At 52.3% G+C, this 18634-nt stretch overlaps 10 protein-coding genes across 10 annotated transcripts; 5 read left to right on the top strand and 5 right to left on the bottom strand.

The window, feature by feature from the left end:
- Positions 1-78: 78 nt before the first annotated feature.
- Positions 79-1946, top strand: CNBE2730 (hypothetical protein; the record flags this gene model as incomplete). Its single annotated transcript, XM_770466.1, has 3 exons — positions 79-514; positions 572-701; positions 752-1946. The coding sequence occupies 3 exons, from the start codon at positions 79-81 to the stop codon at positions 1944-1946; spliced, it is 1761 nt and encodes a 586-aa protein (XP_775559.1).
- A 336-nt stretch (positions 1947-2282) lies between these two features.
- Positions 2283-2891, top strand: CNBE2740 (hypothetical protein; the record flags this gene model as incomplete). The annotated part of the gene is made up of 2 exons (XM_770467.1): positions 2283-2609; positions 2676-2891. 2 exons carry the CDS (start codon positions 2283-2285, stop codon positions 2889-2891), a joined length of 543 nt encoding a protein of 180 aa, XP_775560.1.
- A 331-nt stretch (positions 2892-3222) lies between these two features.
- CNBE2750 (hypothetical protein) lies at positions 3223-5430 on the bottom strand (the record flags this gene model as incomplete). The annotated part of the gene is made up of 8 exons (XM_770468.1): positions 3223-3409; positions 3480-3675; positions 3739-4060; positions 4125-4535; positions 4590-4813; positions 4873-4964; positions 5038-5218; positions 5271-5430. The coding sequence occupies 8 exons, from the start codon at positions 5428-5430 to the stop codon at positions 3223-3225; spliced, it is 1773 nt and encodes a 590-aa protein (XP_775561.1).
- An 847-nt stretch (positions 5431-6277) lies between these two features.
- CNBE2760 (hypothetical protein) lies at positions 6278-8315 on the top strand (the record flags this gene model as incomplete). The annotated part of the gene is made up of 5 exons (XM_770469.1): positions 6278-6637; positions 6700-7288; positions 7357-7437; positions 7518-7675; positions 7788-8315. 5 exons carry the CDS (start codon positions 6278-6280, stop codon positions 8313-8315), a joined length of 1716 nt encoding a protein of 571 aa, XP_775562.1.
- A 168-nt stretch (positions 8316-8483) lies between these two features.
- Positions 8484-10117, bottom strand: CNBE2770 (hypothetical protein; the record flags this gene model as incomplete). The annotated part of the gene is made up of 7 exons (XM_770470.1): positions 8484-8529; positions 8595-8696; positions 8764-9469; positions 9521-9680; positions 9758-9879; positions 9935-10034; positions 10082-10117. The coding sequence occupies 7 exons, from the start codon at positions 10115-10117 to the stop codon at positions 8484-8486; spliced, it is 1272 nt and encodes a 423-aa protein (XP_775563.1).
- Positions 10118-10262: 145 nt separating this feature from the next.
- On the bottom strand, positions 10263-11761 carry CNBE2780 (hypothetical protein; the record flags this gene model as incomplete). Its single annotated transcript, XM_770471.1, has 7 exons — positions 10263-10514; positions 10570-10702; positions 10744-10819; positions 10871-10986; positions 11037-11161; positions 11223-11623; positions 11680-11761. The coding sequence occupies 7 exons, from the start codon at positions 11759-11761 to the stop codon at positions 10263-10265; spliced, it is 1185 nt and encodes a 394-aa protein (XP_775564.1).
- A 162-nt stretch (positions 11762-11923) lies between these two features.
- Positions 11924-13976, top strand: CNBE2790 (hypothetical protein; the record flags this gene model as incomplete). Its single annotated transcript, XM_770472.1, has 8 exons — positions 11924-12174; positions 12223-12312; positions 12378-12460; positions 12512-12560; positions 12621-12850; positions 12918-13068; positions 13142-13346; positions 13473-13976. The coding sequence occupies 8 exons, from the start codon at positions 11924-11926 to the stop codon at positions 13974-13976; spliced, it is 1563 nt and encodes a 520-aa protein (XP_775565.1).
- On the bottom strand, positions 13542-15540 carry CNBE2800 (hypothetical protein; the record flags this gene model as incomplete). Its single annotated transcript, XM_770473.1, has 10 exons — positions 13542-14002; positions 14061-14082; positions 14160-14296; positions 14355-14503; positions 14558-14599; positions 14655-14743; positions 14826-14937; positions 15004-15059; positions 15120-15424; positions 15486-15540. The coding sequence occupies 10 exons, from the start codon at positions 15538-15540 to the stop codon at positions 13542-13544; spliced, it is 1428 nt and encodes a 475-aa protein (XP_775566.1).
- A 293-nt stretch (positions 15541-15833) lies between these two features.
- CNBE2810 (hypothetical protein) lies at positions 15834-17331 on the bottom strand (the record flags this gene model as incomplete). The annotated part of the gene is made up of 3 exons (XM_770474.1): positions 15834-16373; positions 16430-16844; positions 16895-17331. The coding sequence occupies 3 exons, from the start codon at positions 17329-17331 to the stop codon at positions 15834-15836; spliced, it is 1392 nt and encodes a 463-aa protein (XP_775567.1).
- Positions 17332-17487: 156 nt separating this feature from the next.
- CNBE2820 (hypothetical protein) lies at positions 17488-18451 on the top strand (the record flags this gene model as incomplete). The annotated part of the gene is made up of 5 exons (XM_770475.1): positions 17488-17620; positions 17683-17941; positions 17992-18119; positions 18166-18304; positions 18358-18451. The coding sequence occupies 5 exons, from the start codon at positions 17488-17490 to the stop codon at positions 18449-18451; spliced, it is 753 nt and encodes a 250-aa protein (XP_775568.1).
- Between the last annotated feature and the right edge of the window lie 183 nt (positions 18452-18634).

Here is an 18634-nt window from a genome sequence, read left to right on the forward strand (position 1 = left end):
ACCAACCCGCTTGGGCTGCATATCACTCCGCCTCCCACTCCCGATACCACTCTTCTCTCTCCGCAACCCATCTTTGAGATGGGCACAACCCTTTCGCCCTTCAGATATATCCAGCTAGTACGCTACGCCGTCAATCGCTGGATAGATATCATCCCCGCCGTCAAGGGAAAGGGCAAAGCACACCTCGACAACCTCCACGCACGTGCTGGAGACTACTTGCTCAAGTCTGAAACTGCGTCCAATGCACCACCTCCCGCGAATGCTGGCCAAGCGGAAGCTGGCCCTTCGCGATTGGCGGGGGTTAATGAAAACCGGCCGCATCAGCACAGGCACTATGAGAATAAGCAGAAAGAGCACCATCAACACTACAGACATCCGCCCCGATATCCCAAACTCGCACCGGATCCCAAATGGCCTCCCGGTCCAAAGGAGATTTACAACCTGATGAATGACGAGAGGCTTTTTGTGCCGGGATCCATAAAGCCCCCAAGGGAGGTTGTCGTCCTGTGTCATGGTGAGTTTTTTTTTTTTTTTTGATAGCCATACAGAGCCAAAGCTGACAATGAAACAGGTCTCTATGGATTTTCGACGGCAACACCGATACCGCTGTTTCCTTCTCTCAAATTACATTACTGGGCAAGCGTCCTGGAAGTCTTGAGAGATAAGATGGGCGTCAAGGTTGTGGTAGTTGGTGTCAAAGGGTAAGTCTTCCTCTATGGCAGCGAGAAACAGGGTTGACACTATTTCAAAGAACCGGCTCGATTAAAGAACGTGCAGAGCAAATGCACGAGTTTCTGAAGAAGACCCTTCCTCGCGGTACAGGTGTAAACTTTGTGGCGCATTCCATGGGCGGTCTTGACTGTCGACATCTGATATCCACTATCAAACCCACGTCTTATACCCCCTTATCGCTCACCACCATCGGCACGCCCCATCGCGGGTCTCCTTTCATGGACTGGTGTGCTGCCAATATTGGCGTTGGATCTGCTGCTGCTGTAGCTGCTTCACTTACTGCCGAAAAACTCAAAGCTCTTCCCTATTCTCTCAAATCTCCACTTCTCGCTCGCCCGCCGCCCACACAAACCAAGCCAGATACCATCACATCAATCGCCGCCGGACTTACCTCGTACCTCTTGTCCATTTTCGACTCCCCTGCCTACTCCAACCTGACAACCGCATACCTTCGTGATCACTTTAACCCGGCCACACCAGACGACCCTTTTGTCAAATACACATCGGTAGCCGGACGAATTTCCAAGATGTCTGTCTTACATCCATTATGGTTCCCCAAGCTGGTGCTCGATGCAGCTGCCGAGAATGGTTACGCTGAAGACACTTCCAACATGGTCTATGGGCCAGAGGGGAAGCCGAGGTATGAGGGTAACGATGGTCTGGTGAGCGTATCCAGCGCTAAATGGGGTGAATACATTGGCGCTGTAGATGAGTGTCATCACTGGGACCTTCGGGGAGAGGGCGGCCTATTCCCCAGTAACGTGTCGTCCATCTCCCTTCGTGATGATAACAAGAAGGGAGAAGATAAGCATGGTGGGGGATGGGAATTGGACAAGGAGAGTGCCCCGGGTGCAGGTGGAGTCCATGAGCACCTTGGCCTGGCCGCGAAGGAGAGGGACATGGTGGAGTTGAAAAAGAAGGGCAAGGATTCTGGAGCAGAGGCTTCTCCTAAATCGTCAGAATCCTCAATCGTCACTCCATCTAGTTGGGATATCGCCCAAGTCGGACAAGTTGTCGACTGGGTCACGGATTTTCTTCCTGGAGGCAAGACAACGGAAGCCGGCAAAAGGCAGCTGGAGGAAGCCAGGATGGAGAAGGAGGGCCAAGTAGAATTTGAAAAGGAAAAGGAGAGAGAGAAGAAGAGGAAGGACAAGTTTGACTTGGAGCGGTTCTATGGCGGTTTAATGATAAAGTTGAGGGATGATGGGTTCTGATTGATTGAGGGTTTTTTGTTTTGTTTGTGTTGCATTCATCAATTAGATAGTATTATCATCATTTAAACAGATTATTAGCATTTTGACTTGTAACAGTATGTATGACTTCAACGTCAGAGGAAAGCGGCTTTCTTTGAGCCGTATGAGGTGCATTTCGTGGAGAGAGTTGAAAGCTGCCCAAAAAGTCACTCGAACGAATGGACGGAATGATACGACGGGAATTGTCAACAACAGTAATTACGTAACACACTTTCATGTTGCACAAGAAGTCAAAAGCGACGTCGGAGATGTCAAAAGCCGTCACAACGAATAAGCCTAGTGTAGCACTCAACAAAAATGTCTTCCAACGTATCATCTTCCCCTTCTGCCGAGACTTCGTCTCTTCGCGCCCGCAGATCTACCACTCTTGATCCTCAGACACCAACTTCCTCTCTCCATTCTCTCCCGTCTCCCAACTCCACCGTCGTTGGAACAAGCACCAGTCCCTCTGAGGGCGTCGAGCTTAGCCTGCCACCTAAATCCGTCACCACAAATGGCGAGCCGTCTTCTACTGCAAGCACCAATGTGTACTTCCCAGGAGGGTTACCGTTACCCGCGGTCAAGGGAGTGATTAGTGGAATTGATTCACCTAGGCATGGAAGAGGATCTCCCTCAATTGGAAACGTAAATCCTTTTCTCCGATTGATCCGCGATGCACCAAAAATTGCCAGGCTAACTACTCGGAAATAGAGACGGGATATCCCCGGCTCACCAGTAACACCTACCACATCCACCACAGTGCGGGCTGAGCCTGCACAACAAAGACCGACTGGCGAAGTTGTCGTTCAGCAGGAAGAGTACAGGCCAAGAGTCGTCTTCAGGAGTGACCCTACGGTAAAGAGCTGCCTGTTGGGGTTGAAGATGGAAAAGAAGGATGAGATTGCGAAATTATTTGGGGTTATTTAGAGGTGTTTCACATCGGAGAACGTTGTTGTGTAGGATATTAACGACTTGGATCTTTCGGCGTTTGGCTCGTAGATGAGATGTTTTTCAATTATTGACAAAAGCAATGCCTGACGATACATAGACAAACATTTATTTCAACCATGTATAGTATGATGACAACCATAGACCGGTATTCCAACACGGTCCTTTCAGATTCTTTTGATTCCCCAATTCCAAGTGATAAAAAAATATAATACCAATAAACAACCTTCCAACACCTTTTCCACACCTTTACTTTGTAATACAAAAGCAAGGACGAGAAGCAACCCTGCCCAAGGAAGCAATCCCGCAATCAAACAGTCTCCACCCATTCCTGCTGAGTATCCTTGTCGTTGATCTTTTCAGCACTCGCCGTGCCAGATAATGGTCCAGCAACGGGCGAATTCAGGATGACTGCTTGAATATCCGACTTGGCGAGGTTGTCTTCATGAGCCGTGTTGGAGTGGAAGATTTGGTCCATCTGCTCGAGCGTTTTACCCCTGTCGAGAATCATCAGCATCCAACTTATTTCACGAGGACACGGGGTTATTATTCGTTCACACAACTTACATGGGCTCAGGGCAGAAGAACCAGACGTAGAGACCGGAAAGGAATGTGAAGGCGCCAAAGAAAAGGAAGGTGCCGTATTTGATGTTCTGAAGCATGGGTGGGGTGATGAGACCAATAATAAAGTTGCCCAACCAGTTGGCGCAAGTCGTAATGGCGACACCCTTGGCTCGGCGACTTGAAGTGTGAACCTCGGCAGCTAGGATGCTGTTATTAGACTTTGGTCTCTCGCATGTAACTTGGAAAGCCCAAAAGAACTTACGCATGGCCCAAGGTACGGGAGCCCAACCAACACCGTAGGTGAAGATGTAGATGAAGATAAATGCAACGGCCACCCATGCCTCCTTGCTGTATCGAACCCAATCGTGACTGAACTTGGCCATGACGACCGCCACAATGACGTGACAGATGGTGTTGGCGGTAGATCCAAAGAGAAGAAGCGGCCTTCGTCCTACTCTGTCAATAACGAAAAAGGCGAGCACACAGGCGACCAATTGAATGATGTTGAGGACACCGCTCATGTCAAGCTGCATCTCGTAGTCGAGGCCAAGTTGCTCAAAGAGAGTAGGAGAGTAGTAAATGAGCTGATGTACTGGTGGTCAGAAACCAATGTCCAATCTTCTCATGTTTTCCATAATGAAAACTTACAGCGTTGATACCAGAAAATTGCTGGAACATCATCAAAATGGGACCAATGATAGTTCGCTTGATGAGCTTGGGCTTAAACATGTCGACCCAAGAAGCAATCTCAAGTTTGAGCTCGGACATAAAGTCCTTGCCTTGAAGGGAAGGGTGGGCCTTGACAATAACTTCTCGGTTTTGAATAGCCTCGGCTCTGATGGTGATCCACTCGGCCTGCAGACGAGGGTCGGTAACGGGGAATCCTCGAAGGCGCATGAGAGCGTGCAGAGAATCTTCATCTCTGCCTACCTGGGCAAGCCATCGCGGAGAATAAGGAAGTTTCCAAAGACCGATTGTCAAGAGGATACAGGGGGCTACCTGCACGAGGAAAGGAAGTCGGAAACTCCAGTCGCCAGGGATGTATCGGGAGCCATAAGTCTATTCAAAAGATGAATAAGAAATGGTTCTGTATGGTAAGTAGACGATACTCACAATGTAGAACATGATGACGATACCGCTGACAATGGTGGCAGCCTCCATGGCGAGCAATGAGCCTCGAATGTTTGGTGGTGAAATTTCGCTGATATACATTGGGGCCACAGCAGAGAGAAGGCCAACACCAAGACCACCGACGAATCGGCCAATGACTAGCTGGGCAAAGGAGTAGGATGTAGTCTGGAGAATAGCACCAATAACAAACCACACTGAACCGAGGGCTTTTTTTTTCAGCTAGTGTCAGCCAGTGTCACTCGTCTACAAGAGTTTGGCAACTAACCGATGGCCTTTTTACGAGAATACCTGTCTGCGACAAAACCAGCTTGAAGGGCTCCGATAAAAGCACCCAGTTCCAGGAGAGCGGTCATGATACTGCGAGTCAAGACAATCAGTTGTCAACTCTTTTTCAAGGGTAAGAATTAGCTCCGACGCGGCGAACACTTACCCTTTGTTGAAGGCAGCAGAAGAGCTGACATTGGCATCGACATCGGGAAACTGGCCCAGGAATTGGCTCATGGTAAGGACAATGGAAAGAATACCCTGGTCGAAACCAAATAGCAGACCGCCCATACATGTGGAGAAGGCTGCAATCAAGACGAGCCCACTGCTGAATATATCCTTGAGACCTGCACAAGGTATGAGTACAAGACAGGTCATGAAAGGATATAGAATACTGACCATTTCCGCCGATTGCATCAGCCAATGCCTGACTGTCCGCCACATAACGAGCAGTATCAGGATGGAGTTCAACACCTAGGTCCTCTAGACTTGGGACGTCGTCCCTATCTGGGGCATGTCTTGGCTTTTTTGGCGCGTCACTGTTTTTCTTGAAGAACATGTTATATAAGTGTCGTGAGAGTGAGTAGTTGCGATGAGAGTAGTAGGTAGTACATGGGGAAAGGGAAGCTCATTCAACCTTATAGTATTTATAGAAGAAATTCGTTTTTCGTTAAAGCCGATCATCCCAATTAGAGTTAAGGAAAACTTTTACGGAATGATAATCAAGCAGTACAGAGTATCGTAATGGTACCTGGAAAGAAGTCCCAGGGCCATGCCATTATGTGGCTCAGGGTCCTTGAGTCCCCAGTGTGGGGAAGGGGGAGTCCCACGGAGATTGTTGACCAGAGGAGCGGCAATTGCATTCTGGCTTTGCGGTAACGAGGCATGGAACGGGTTAATGGGTGATGAAGACCCATGGGGCTCGAGACCGGAGTTTAGGTCCGTATGATCGTTAAGTCCGATCCTGCGTATCTTGGAACAAGAAGGCGTCGCACGTCGCAAGCGAGGTGGAATGGTACCGGGCTGCCGAGTCGTCAGTGTATCAGGTGACCTTTCACTTTCCGCTGATCAAAATGCTGGTGTGCGTTGGCCGCTGACTAGGGATGCATATTCGGAATTCGGGCCGCATTATGGCCACAGGGACTTGTGGAAAGTGTGATTAGATACGTACTGGCAGTCGTGCGTACGTAATATACCCTGATTTGGCAAGCCGGTGGGCAGGGAAGGTGCGGAGGCTGCGTGGTGTCCGGATCTCTAGGTGGAGGTGGAGGGCGATGGCGTGATTTTTTGATTTGTGATGTATTCGTTTTCGCTATTCGGATTCTCACCCGTCATAGTGTACTGTATGCATTTGTTTCCTTTTCCTGTGACTCTGTGACTCTGCTGCTCCCCCCCACTCCCCCGCCATGCCACGCCCGCCCCTCCCGCGCAACCTCAACCTCCCCCGCTGGAACCCCCCAAAGCCCCATCTCGCAAAGTACCACCCTCCACCCCCGCACCCCACCACGGCCCACGCCCACTTCCTCCCGCCCACATCTCCGCAGCTCCCACCAAGGAGGAAACCAGCGTTCAACCCGGGTGGATTCGGCCTCCAGAGTCAGCCGGCCCCGGCACCGGCTCCCACTTCGGCCTGGGGGAAGGGAAAGGAGCGCGAAATGCAGGTCGACGAAATTCAGAAAAAAGATGACGAACTTAGACGAGAAGAAGAGCGGATAGAGGGAAAGTCCCCAAAGGAAGGACGAGAAGAAGCCGAGGCGTGCTATGTGGTACGTCCCTCTGTGTGTGCCCGATGTGGATGGCCTCCACGCTCATCCATGTGCTCCGCCAGCCACCGCCAGCCACTCTCCACTACGTCGCCTCCCACTCTCTGCCGCTTCTCTACTCGCCCTCACCTCTTCCTCCGTTCACGATCGCCTACGAAACATGGGGTACTCTCAATGCTGACGCCTCAAACGCCATCCTCATCCATACAGGATTATCTGCCTCTTCCCATGTCGCTTCTCGAGGAAATGACGTCTCCCCGTCCACTTCTTCCAAGCCGGGATGGTGGGAGGACTTTGTCGGGCCGGGCAAGAGTATCGATACCGACAAGTTTTTCGTCATTTGCACCAATGTCCTCGGTGGCTGCTTTGGCAGTACGGGCCCGAGCTCTCCCTACCCGCCCGGCGATGGCCAGACACGGTGGGCGACTCGGTTCCCGCTGCTCAGCGTACACGACATGACTCGTGCCCAGATCTCGCTGATGGATTACTTGGGCATCAACAAACTCTATGCGAGTGTGGGGAGCAGTATGGGCGGTATGCAGAGTTTGAGTTTGGCTTACTTGGCTCCGGAGAGGGTTGGCAGGATTGTTAGTATTTCTGCATGTGGAAGAAGTGGTCTGAACGGTGTGGGTATGAGGTATGCCCAGAGGAGCGGTATGTGTTTTCAAAGCCCAAAAGTGAAAAAAGAGCACTGGAGTGTTGGTACTGACCATACTGGATAGTTCTGATGGCGGATCCCAATTGGAACCGAGGATTCTACTATGACGGCGTCCCTCCTCACAACGGCATGAAACTAGCGCGACGTAAGTATGCGGTCTTCAGGGGAAGGGATGATCGGGGAGTTTTTTTTTTGGGTAAATCACTGACATATCGACATTTACAGAGATTGCAACAATCACCTACCGATCAGGTCCAGAGTGGGAGCAAAGGTTTGGCCGTCAGATGATTTCTGAGCAGGATGCTCAATTGGATGCACAAGGAAACCCTGGCGTGCCCAGGTTGAGTCCCGATTTCTTGATCGAGACCTACCTCGACCATCAGGTGAGTTTTCGATGGTCCCCAAAGACGCCCCATCTCTCCGGCGGTTTTTTTTTTTTTTTTTCATTCGTTCGATCAATCAAACTAACTAACCATTTAATGTGTGTGATTGTAGGGGGAACGTTTCTGTCTTACCTATGACGCCAATTCTCTCATCTACATCTCCAAAGCTATGGACCTATTTGACATGACAGGTCCAGCCCTCACCTCTCTCGCCAAACGATTCAACGACGCCTACCCCGACCAGCCTCCGTTTCCGTACCCCGACGACCCGGTTTCCATCTCTTGCTGTGCGCCGCGCGGTGCCGCCGAAGCTCATGACCATAATACGCCAGAAGAACAGGAAAAGTTGGAAAAGGAAGCGAAGAAAAAGCTCGCAAGATTTATCCCTACTTCCAAATCCCCGCACCTTGCCGACCTGGCACAGGGTTTGCAGAGGCTGAAAGATATTCCCACTTTGGTGCTTGGTGTTCAAAGTGATGTCTTGTTCCCCGTGGAGCAACAGAGAGAGCTGTCGGATGCTCTCAAGCTGACTGGGAATTCCAGAGTGACATACTACGAGCTCGGCGGTGTTTGGGGTCACGATACGTTTCTCTTGGACGTGCAGAATGTGGGTGGAGCGATCAGGGGTTTCTTGCATTAGACATAAAAATTGCAAAAGAAAAAACCTTACGACAGTTGTAATGTATGATCTAAAAAAAGAGTATTACATCCAGTAACGAATAGAACAAATGCATATAACCTTGTACAAACAAAAATCACACTTTATCAGGCTTTATCGTATTAAGAACCAGTTTATCTTGAATGGGTATTAAATCCCATTGGATCCATTTCCGAAATCTTCACTGCCCAATAACCTATGTAAACCAAGAAAGTCAGCGATTCCCATATGGCAATGACGGGTAATGAGTATACAACTGACGCAAACTCTTTCATCAACGAACACTCGCCGCCGTTCTCCAGATCGATATTGTATGCCTGGAACAACCCTTCAGAGCTAATGACCATGACTTGGGGCACCGTCCTGCGATTTTCAGTTTTAGAAGTTGGATACTGGGACTGTGACTCGGGAAACCGCGTAATCTACTCACGCGCTCATAGCAACGACCGTCCTTCCGTGATTCCCTCTGAGCTTTATGAATGCGAAATCGCGCTGAGGTTCCCACATTTCCGATACACTCTTTGGCAAGTAGCCGCCGACTCCACCGACGAACGACTTGCCCAGATGATACGACCGCCGCCTGAGGGATGACGCTGCAGAGTGCGAGTCTAGCTTGCCACCTGCCAGCGGTGGTGATGAAGCCAAAGGCGTTTCAGAGGGTGTCGGACTGCGAGCTTCTTCTGTCGAGGCGTCATCCGCATCTTTACCACCTTTACGAGAACTGGCGAGTCGGTAGATGTGTATTGTGCTAGTGTCGGACGAAACTGCGAGCAACGTGCTCATGAGGTTAAAGTTTATACTAAAGATCCTTGCGCTGGAAGAGCCCCTTCTGAACTGCCACAGCTTCTTGGCGTCTGGCACGCTGAATACTCGGACCACGGTCCCCTTGTCGGAAGCTGTTGCAAGCATAGTGCCCGTAGAGTTGAGAGCGAGAGCGGCGATGGGAGTCTTGTGCGCTTGAATGACATTGAGAGCGGTGAGAGAGATGGTGTCAAAGAGGAGAACGTCACCGGTCGTGGGAGCTGGTGGTGGCGCAGGGATAGCTGAAGACGAAAGAGGAGTTGAGGACGCCGATGGCACAGGGGATGGGTACGCGAGGTAAGAGCGCTCAGAAGAGGATGAGAGAGCGCATACAGCTGCGACGAACTCGAATTAGGCTGCGGGCAAAGAACGTGGTCCAAGCTTACCATTAGGGTTCGGTCCGGTCTCGATGGTGTGCAGCAGCTTCATGGTTGAGATGTCGTAAATGTAAATCTCATTCTCGAGTACCACAATCAGCCGCTTTCTATTCATCTTGACGGCCAAGACGGATGTCGGGAAGATTAGTTCACAGATGGTTGATTGGCGCTATCGGAAGGGGTCCGGGATCCAACCACCCAGCCCAGTCAGTCGAGCCGACGGGTGCGCAGATGTCGAGCACGTACCTTGGTGTTGACGATCTGAAGCTTCCTAGGGCTATTAGATGGCTGGTTCTCGGCCGCGCCGACGAGCGCGACGAGGGATGTGCAGAAGAGCATCTCGACGATGCCTGTTGCGCCTTGGTCATCTAGTGCACCCATCAGCTTGACCGTTTCCTGCGCCGCGACTAACAGAGGACGTACTGTTGGAGTGGACTTTCCCGAATGGATCGCAGTTGAGGATGGTGTAGCCCTTCTTGTGTCCTACGGCGATGCAGGAGTAGTCCTGGTTGAAGTTGCAGCTCTGGAGAGGGAGAGTCAGCGGGGCTGGGGGGACGCGGGGAGACTGACGAGCAAGTCTGGATGGCGCTTGGCGAGGCGGGACATGGCGGGGGGAGGGGGAGTCTGTTGGAATCGACGTTCAAGTGACGCTGCGAGATAACGGCAAGGGAACAACACGCGAGCGGCACCCGCCGCCGGCTGTGACGCAATAATCCCGTACAAAAAGTCGCCATGCATACACTCTACGATATCACCACCCCTTCCCCTTCTCCCCACGCCAGCCAATCTGCCGCGCGTCCCTCTCCCCTCCCTCTCCCAGAGCGTGCACCGTGGGCGCCTGCGGCATGTTGGCAGGCAGTTGCGGCATGAACTGCCCGTGCGGAGGCCAGAAAGCAGGCGCAGCCGGCGCAGACGTGTCATGCTGAGACGCCCTCGCTCGAAGGTTGAATAGCGCAGAGTTGGTGAGGATTACAAGGAATGTAAGAGTGACTAGTGTAAAGCTCTGCATAGCGGGGTTAGCCACGCCATACACCCGGACACCTGAGCTCTACCCCTACCATAGTTTTCCAGCTGATCGGTTCTACAAAACTGTTGATCACACCCGCAAACGTTTCGGCGATGATGTTGATTCTTCCAACAACGGTAGGATCTCGGTTCATGCAAGCTTCCCAGGCTCTACATGGAGCGTCCCTGTCGGATCGTCAGACGAGGCTGGGGTGAGATGGGCTTACATATGGGGTATTCTGTTTGAGCTACACATATTTGTCAAGTACATGTTGGTACACTCGGCAATCTCCTGCAGTATTTCTGGCAGTGGGAGTGAGCGTATGTCTGCTACCCTTTACACACGTCACTCACCGACAGAATACTCGTTCATCTTATCCTTGACATCCCTCCTTACAGTCAGGACGAACAGGATTGCCAGGTAGATGCAGAAGAGAACAATGGATGTGTTTACAAAGAACTGGAGGTAGCTGGAGGACAGAGTGAGCAGATAATCCCACTCTACAGCCCGAAGACTTACCCCAACAGGAGGGCCGGTATTTCAGAGTGCCTGAGAGAAGGGGCTGCCATATGCACACTGTAGTGGTGTTCGGATTTTGTGAATGCCGGCGTGGCCGAATCGCTATGTCGCACTGCCCCTCGATCCTACACGGGGTTCAGCCCCATGGATCTATTACAAACCAAGAGGAAAAAAGCCACCACCTACTTCGTTGTCTGAACGCACCTGCTCCTTCTTTGACTGCTGTCGTTTCCGATTCGTCCTCGTCACAGCACCCTTTGCAAACTTTCTAGGCTTCTTCTCCTCTGTTGCATTCTCCTTGTCCTCGGCCTCTCCGCCCTTTTCAGGTTCGTCAACTGAACCCGCTGCCTCTGAAGACGGACCCCGTCTCGCTGGGCTGTCCATATCCACCTCTTGGGTTACCAAGGAGGTGGCCGGTGTTCGTGCGCCTTGGGAATACCACTGGGAGGGGTCATAGGCCGGGGCTTTTTTGGGAGTGTTGAGGGCTGCGAGAAGGAGGGGTGCAGAATTGAGTGAGCTGTTAAACTGTGCGAATCCCTGGGTGGGCTGTGGGTGGAAAGGTTGGTGTTCGAGCTCGGTGTGCAGGCCTAAAGGCGGAGGTCAGCAGTGGGAGACTGGGATATTTTTGCAGGACGGAGCGTACGTTTTCTGGCTGGGCCGTCGTTGTGCTTGTATACGAATGCGTCGAGCCTGTCTGTGTTGTATACCGGGGGGTCAATGTCCATAGGCGCAGACCTGTCTCTAGGTTCCATGTTGAGTGGCAGAGTACTAGAAACTGAAAAAAAAAGAATGCAAGAACAACAAACAAACATCCACTTCTTATCGCGCTCACTTTGAATTATTTATTATTTCACTCTTCCTCCTCCTTCTACATCCCACAAAACACCATGTCTTCAGGTAAGCGACTCCACAATAACTCTAAACACCCCGGCTCACACCTAGCCAGACCAAGTACTCCAGCCACCGGTAGATGGCATCTCGTCCGTCGCCTTCTCCCCAGACTCATCGCGTCTCTTGGTCTCTTCATGGGACGGTGTACGTCCATATTCTCTTTCCGTTCTTTCGCTCGCTTACATCGCACATCTTATCAGACAATACAACTCCATGATCTATCAGGATCTCCCCAACCGCCCAAGATGTGTGTCCCCGAACGACCAAGCAAGCATCAACTGACAATTTAACATAGCTTCCCCCACCCTGCAGCTGTTTTGACCGCTTGTTTCGGGTCTACACCCAATGTAGGATTCTCTGCTGGATTGGATAAACGTGTTAGAAGGTGAAATCGACTCTTTAATGATTGGTATGGTTCAGAAAGGAAAAGCTAATTGTCGAGTTTTAAAGATGGGATTTCGACACTGGCCTTGTTCAAGTATTGGGCAAGCACGACGATGCTGTTCAGAGTATCGTTTGGTCTCCCCAACACAGTAAGTTTTCCTCCTAGAATAAAAACGCACTAGTATTAATTAGCCCTATAGATGTGTTGATCTCTGCTTCTTGGGACTCTACCATCAAAGTCTGGGACCCGTACGTTTTTACCTTTTTTCACTTGCCAATGTTATACAGGCCTTGACCATTCTTAAAAAGTTTGTCCGACACGCCTCTGAAATCCACCCAGCCTCTTCCCGCCCGAGCTTACAATCTCGCCTACGCCCCTTCTGCATCTCGTCTCCTCGTCTCCATGGCGCACCGACACGTCTATGTCTATGACGTCGCAAAGCTTGCCGCCGCGACTGAAAAAATCCCAGCGAGCCAGGAAAGGGAGAGTGCTTTGAAGTTCATGACAAGGAGTGTTGCCACCATGGCTGATGGGAAAGGTATGTTTTGGATCAACTCATCGATCACTTGTTTACAAGAGGCTAAATAATAGTGTGGATGTAATAGGCTGGGCGTCTGGCTCTTTGGAGGGCAGGATTGCGGTGGAGTACATTGATCCTGCCGACCAAGGATCAAAGTACGCCTTCCGAGCCCATCGACAGAATGTGGATGGTACGGATTGCGTTTTCCCTATCAACGCTTTAGCTTACCACCCCATGTGAGTTTGGATTCTCCCGGCCCTTCCCGACGCATGATCAGCCCAAACTGACAAGGCGGGAAAAAAAAAATAGACACAATACGTTTGCTTCCGGCGGTTCTGACGGTTTCATTTCCATTTGGGACCACAATGCCAAGAAACGAATGAAGCTTTTCCCCAAGTACCCCGCGCCCATCTCTGCGTTGGCGTTTAGTCCCGATGGGACCAAGTTGGCTATCGGGGCAAGTTATGAGCACGACAATGCGGTCACCAAGCCGGAAGAGCAGGCGACGGTGATGGTGTTGATCAAGAATACTGTGATGGACGATTGCAAGGTGAGTGGTGGCGTGCCGTGAATCCGAGCCCGAGCTGACTTTTTTCTTTTTTTCTTTTTTTTCACATAGCCCAAGGCCAAGGCGTGAGAGATGATTGATTACATGGGAAACCCTATGCAACTACATACCCTATATAAAAATGATACCACCCTGACCCGTTTACTGACCCCAATCTCCCCAATCGCCACCGCCACCACCCCCACCACCGCCAAACCATCCACTGTCATCACCACCCTGGTTGCCCCATGGATCTTGCATAACATCCTCTTGCTCCCACCCAGCAGACTGTTCGTCATACCCTTCCAAACCTTGTGGGAACTGTTCCCATCCTCCTGCGCTTTCTCCCGGTGGCGGTGGGACAGGATCGTTCGGGCTGCCAGGTTGAGCAGGCTGACGGCCATAGATGAGTTCGTCTTCCGTCATGCCGCCTGTGCCGGCAGCCCCGGCGGCCGCTCCGGCTGCAGCACCACCCGCACCCGCGCCTCCATCTGGAGAAGGCTGCACATCGGAAGGACGGCCGCCAGACTGAGCGTCGGCACCCCCGTCTCCTCCGCCCCAGAAGAAGAACGGGAAGCCGAGACCGCCGCTACCTGAATGTCTTGAAAAGTAATCAAAATCAACTACAACGCAAAGCGGTTTTAGCGCTGAATTCTCTCTGTTTGTGTCCCTGGTACATACTTGATACTGCTGTGGCGAGTGTCTTTTTTTTAAAAAAAATTTTGTTACTGATTATCAGTGACGAGATTCAACTCTGCTCGTGTGAATGCAAAAACTCACCATGGCACGTTGATCCAAAGTCAGCCCGCTGTCAGATGATCGGGGTAGAACCAATGTTTGTCCTTGGACGTTGATATTTGATCCGGGTGCTAAATCGAGTTCGGTGCCGGCAGCGTCAAATCGAATAACATACTGGCCTATTTTTTTTTTGTAGTTTTATTAGTTTACCAAAACCCGTTGCTAGAATAAACGTACCAGTGTCGGTAAACAGTTCACGTCCTATCCCCCGGAAATTTCTACTGATGGAGGCTAACAGACGGTCATCCTTGTCCTTGAGCCAAAAATCCCATGCGAGGAAACCACTGTCGACTTTTGCAAATTGGCGGAATGTCTCGGATTCGCGGCTTGAGAGAATGGGCGGGTGAGCAAGATGCGACCCAAAAGAAAGAAAAAAATACCTTTGAAATAAATTATATCGTCGTCGCCAAGGGTGCCATTGTCTATAATTACATCAGTTGCTGCGGTGATCATACGAGATCTCGGGATGATACACACTGTTGAGCTTCGCCTACGAGTCTGCTATCCCGATCTTCGGAAGAGTGGACAAAGATCCTAGAGTTGATGAACGCAAACGGTCTTTGGATCTACGTGGCCCACAACGCGTGTTGTAAGAATCGCTTGTTGACAACTCGCAGCGAAATTCGCAGAGATGAAAGAGGGACTCACCCATAAGACCGGTTTCCCATGCCTGTCCATGACAATAGACTTAAACGGGCGGTGTGTCCGAAGAGCTTGCCTGCTAATTGTCGAGAGGATACCTTGCTCTTGTTCGGCCAAGCTTTTCGATGAGAACAAAAGGTCAGCGCTCCCATGTGATGATCATAATATCTACGCTGCCACTTACAATCCCACAAGCTGGCCGTCCGGTGAATGTATAGCGTATCTGTTCGCTTGCTCAAACTAACCAAGGCGATGAATAAATGGAAATATCATCGGGAAAAAGAAAGAGAACCAACTTACACCCATAAAGACATTCAACATCTCCAGTTGCCTGACAATCACCAGACTCTCATGGCCCAGAATTTCTCTCGCTGCGTGGCTATCCCCAAGTACACCGCTAGGATCGGGAGGAATGTCCACAGGCCCTGAAGCGTGGATGGGTGTTGAGAGGGGATCATAAGGTTCATACGCATGGAACGCCTGGGGGCCAGCTGCAGTCGACTGGTAGTGTTCATCGGTTCCGGTTCCGGTTCCGGTTCCGGTTCCGGTTCTAAAGGGAATCTGACGGATGGGTCTGCGTGTCGGTCTAACATGGCCTCGAGGTACTGTGTACATTTCTAGTTATCAGCCCATCATACGCAATTACAAAACAAGATAATTACTCACGCCGTTCTTGCTGCCGTAAGAGCGGGACGGCGGTAGCTATACTCCGTGTAAGCATGGGGCGAGACGTGCCCACACGCAGAGCAGAGGCGGTGATGCTTCTAGGCAGCATCTTGTGGGGATTTTAGTGATTACAAAAAAAGTTGCCAGGGGTTTGGGAAAAGAGTTTGTTGAGGATAATTAGCGATGGACGATGGAAAGAGACGATCTCGTTTCCAAGCAAGAATGACGACACCTGCCCGGCACGGTCTTGGCCGATCAAAAGTGGAGGCTTATGTAATGTAAAAGTCGAAACAACAGCCAAGTATAGTAGTGCTCTAGTGCATATGCATAACATGACGATGACCCGAATCATGACCTAGCCCTCCTTCTTCTCGCCTCTTCTATTCTCCTCTGCTTTTCAGCTTCCCGTCCCTCGGGCCTCTTGACGGTCTGTGCGTCGCTGACCTCGGGACCAGGTTCCTGGATCCTCTCGACAAACGCTCCCTGCTGCTGCTTCCTCTGCACGCTCGCATGCTTTGCCTTTTGCTCGGCATGCGCCCTGTTGGCAGAATCTTCAGAAGCCTGCTTGACAGATTTTTGAAAGTATTCTTTCGCGGCGTTAAAGGTGTCCATGTAGGAAGGACTTTTGAGGGGCTCTGCTCCCGGTTCGAGCGCCTGGGCTTTGGTGACGGGTAAACCGAGGTATCGCTTGACGATCGGTTGGCGGAGGATGATGGATTGTAAAAGGGTGAAGCCGGTGGAAAAGGTCCAGTAGAAGAGGAGGGCGGAAGGAAAGTACATGATGAGGGGGAATGAGAGAAAGGTGGTCAGCTGGATAAAGTTGCGCATGTGGGCGGTGGTCATCGGGCTACCAGCCTTGGCGGCGGTGGGCACGCCGTCGGCACCAAACTGTACAGGACCGGTCAGTAAAAAAAAAAAGAGTTGCAAACGCTGACCGCTCTCACCTTGAAGACCAAGTTGGTAAAGAGCAACGACGTGGCTGGAAGGATGTAGTACGGGTCGGCAGCGGTCAGGTCGGTGACCCAGCCGAGACCGCCTTCCTTCAGCTGGGGCAGGGGCAGGTTGGCGAGGCCGCGGACGATGCTGAAAAAGGTCAGGAAGATGGGCATCTGGACGAGGGGAAGCAGCAGGGGCCTGAGCGGGTTGACGTTGTGCTCCTTCATGAGGTCGCGCAGACGCTGGCTGATGAGCGTCTGCATGTGGGTGTCCTTGTTGGCGCTCGCGACCTTGGCCTCGGCCATCAGTTCCTGGATCTGCGGGTTGACGGCGGCGAGGCGGACGCTGTGCTTCTGGGTGTTGACGACGAGGCGGGTGAGACAGAGGCGGATGAGGACGGTGGTGCCTGCGATGGCGGCCCACCTGTGTGCCCGACGGTCAGCAGGCGTGGGTCAGAATGCACGTGCACCTACCAGGGAAGGCCGAGCTCGGTGTGGAGCGCGACGAGGCCGTCTGTGAACCAGCCGGTGACGCTGAGGATGCCGTGGTCGTAGCCGATGAGCTTGAGGTCTGAGAGTTTCATGGCGGCATGGACCGCTTCCTCCGAGTTGAGGACGTCCTGCACGCTCTTCCCGGAGTGGAGGATGAGGTCTTCGAGGGTGGGGGCGCCGGCATCTGCGGGGGGCTGCGGCAGGAGGTCGGCGGGTGCGGGCGGGAGGGGGGTGGACGTGGCCGCTGCTGCTGGTTCTGGCTGCTGGAGGGGGAGGGGGGGCGTTACCGGCTGCTGGCTGTGTCTCCAGGGAGTGGCGGAGAAGCTGCGCGCGAGGCGGCGGGGGGGGAGGGGGGCGGCGGCGGCGGGGCGGCGGGCGGCGGTGCGGAGGGCGCGCTGTATGGCGGAGCGGGCGAGCATGGCGTGTCGGGTGCCAGAGTGCGAGGGCGGCAGAAAATAAAACTAGCACACCCCCCGCCACACTCGGCGATATCGCACAATGCCGCGTTGCAATACCGCATCTCCTTATTGGCCCGTGCGTGTATTGTTGCTGTTCATTACTTACTACTCGCCACCATGTCGCCCTTCCTTCCAGCACTCAGATCAGGTAAGCACCGCCGCCCACCCCGCCGCCACCGCTCACCCCGCCGCCACCGCTCACACCCACCAGCCGCCAGGCCCGCCGCGTTCAGACCCGCACTCGCACTCGGTACGCACCCCTGCACGCCTATTCTGACTCGCATCTAACCCGCATCTAACCCGCATCTGCAGCCCGTCCGCTCTCAAGCACCGCCGTCGCCCCCAGGCCCCACACACCCACCTCCGCCATCAACTCGTACGACCACTCGCCCTCCACCACTCTGCCAGACACCACCATCGCCCAGCAAAAGAGCAACCAGTTGAGTCTCGAGACACCTAGAAACGGCGCCGAGTATGTCCTTTCAACGCTCGACAAGATTGTCAACTGGGGTCGCCAAGGGTCCATGTGGCCCATGACCTTTGGTCTCGCCTGCTGCGCCGTCGAAATGATGTATGTGCAATCGCTTGTTTCTGAATGGCCAGTTGCTCATTTGGCCTCAGGCACATGGCTGCCGCCCGATATGATCAAGATCGACTCGGTGTCGTCTTCCGAGCGTCCCCCCGACAGAGTGATGTTATGATTGTAGCAGGTACTTTAACAAACAAGATGGCTCCTGCGTTGAGAAAAGGTTGGTCTGAAAAAAAAAACGGCCAATCAAACTGACACGGCCGCAGTGTACGACCAAATGCCCGAACCCCGATGGGTCATTTCTATGGGTTCATGCGCCAATGGCGGTGGCTACTACCACTACTCGTACTCGGTCGTGCGAGGCTGTGACCGAATCGTGCCTGTCGACATCTATGTCCCCGGATGGTAGGTTTTCATTCGCCACTTTACCCTTGTTCCCCTGCTTATTTTTTGCATAGTCCTCCCACCGCCGAGGCCCTTCTCTACGGAATGCTCCAATTAATGCGAAAGATGAGGCGTAACAGGCAGAGTGTGCGATGGTACCGAAGGTAGATGGAGTTTTTGGTGGCGAATGGAGAGTCGGGCGTGTAGGATTTATGAGAGTTCCGGGTCTCTTGTGAGGGGCATAGAGATGAGCTGTAGCTGGACGCTCGTTGTGTTTTATTTCATCCATGCATAGGATCATGACAATTATGGGCTTGTTGCTGCATCTTGTTTTCAGTGAATCCGTACGAC

This window comes from Cryptococcus neoformans, chromosome 5 (genome assembly GCF_000149385.1).
Source record: "Cryptococcus neoformans var. neoformans B-3501A chromosome 5, whole genome shotgun sequence".
Classification (NCBI taxonomy): domain Eukaryota; kingdom Fungi; phylum Basidiomycota; class Tremellomycetes; order Tremellales; family Cryptococcaceae; genus Cryptococcus; species Cryptococcus deneoformans.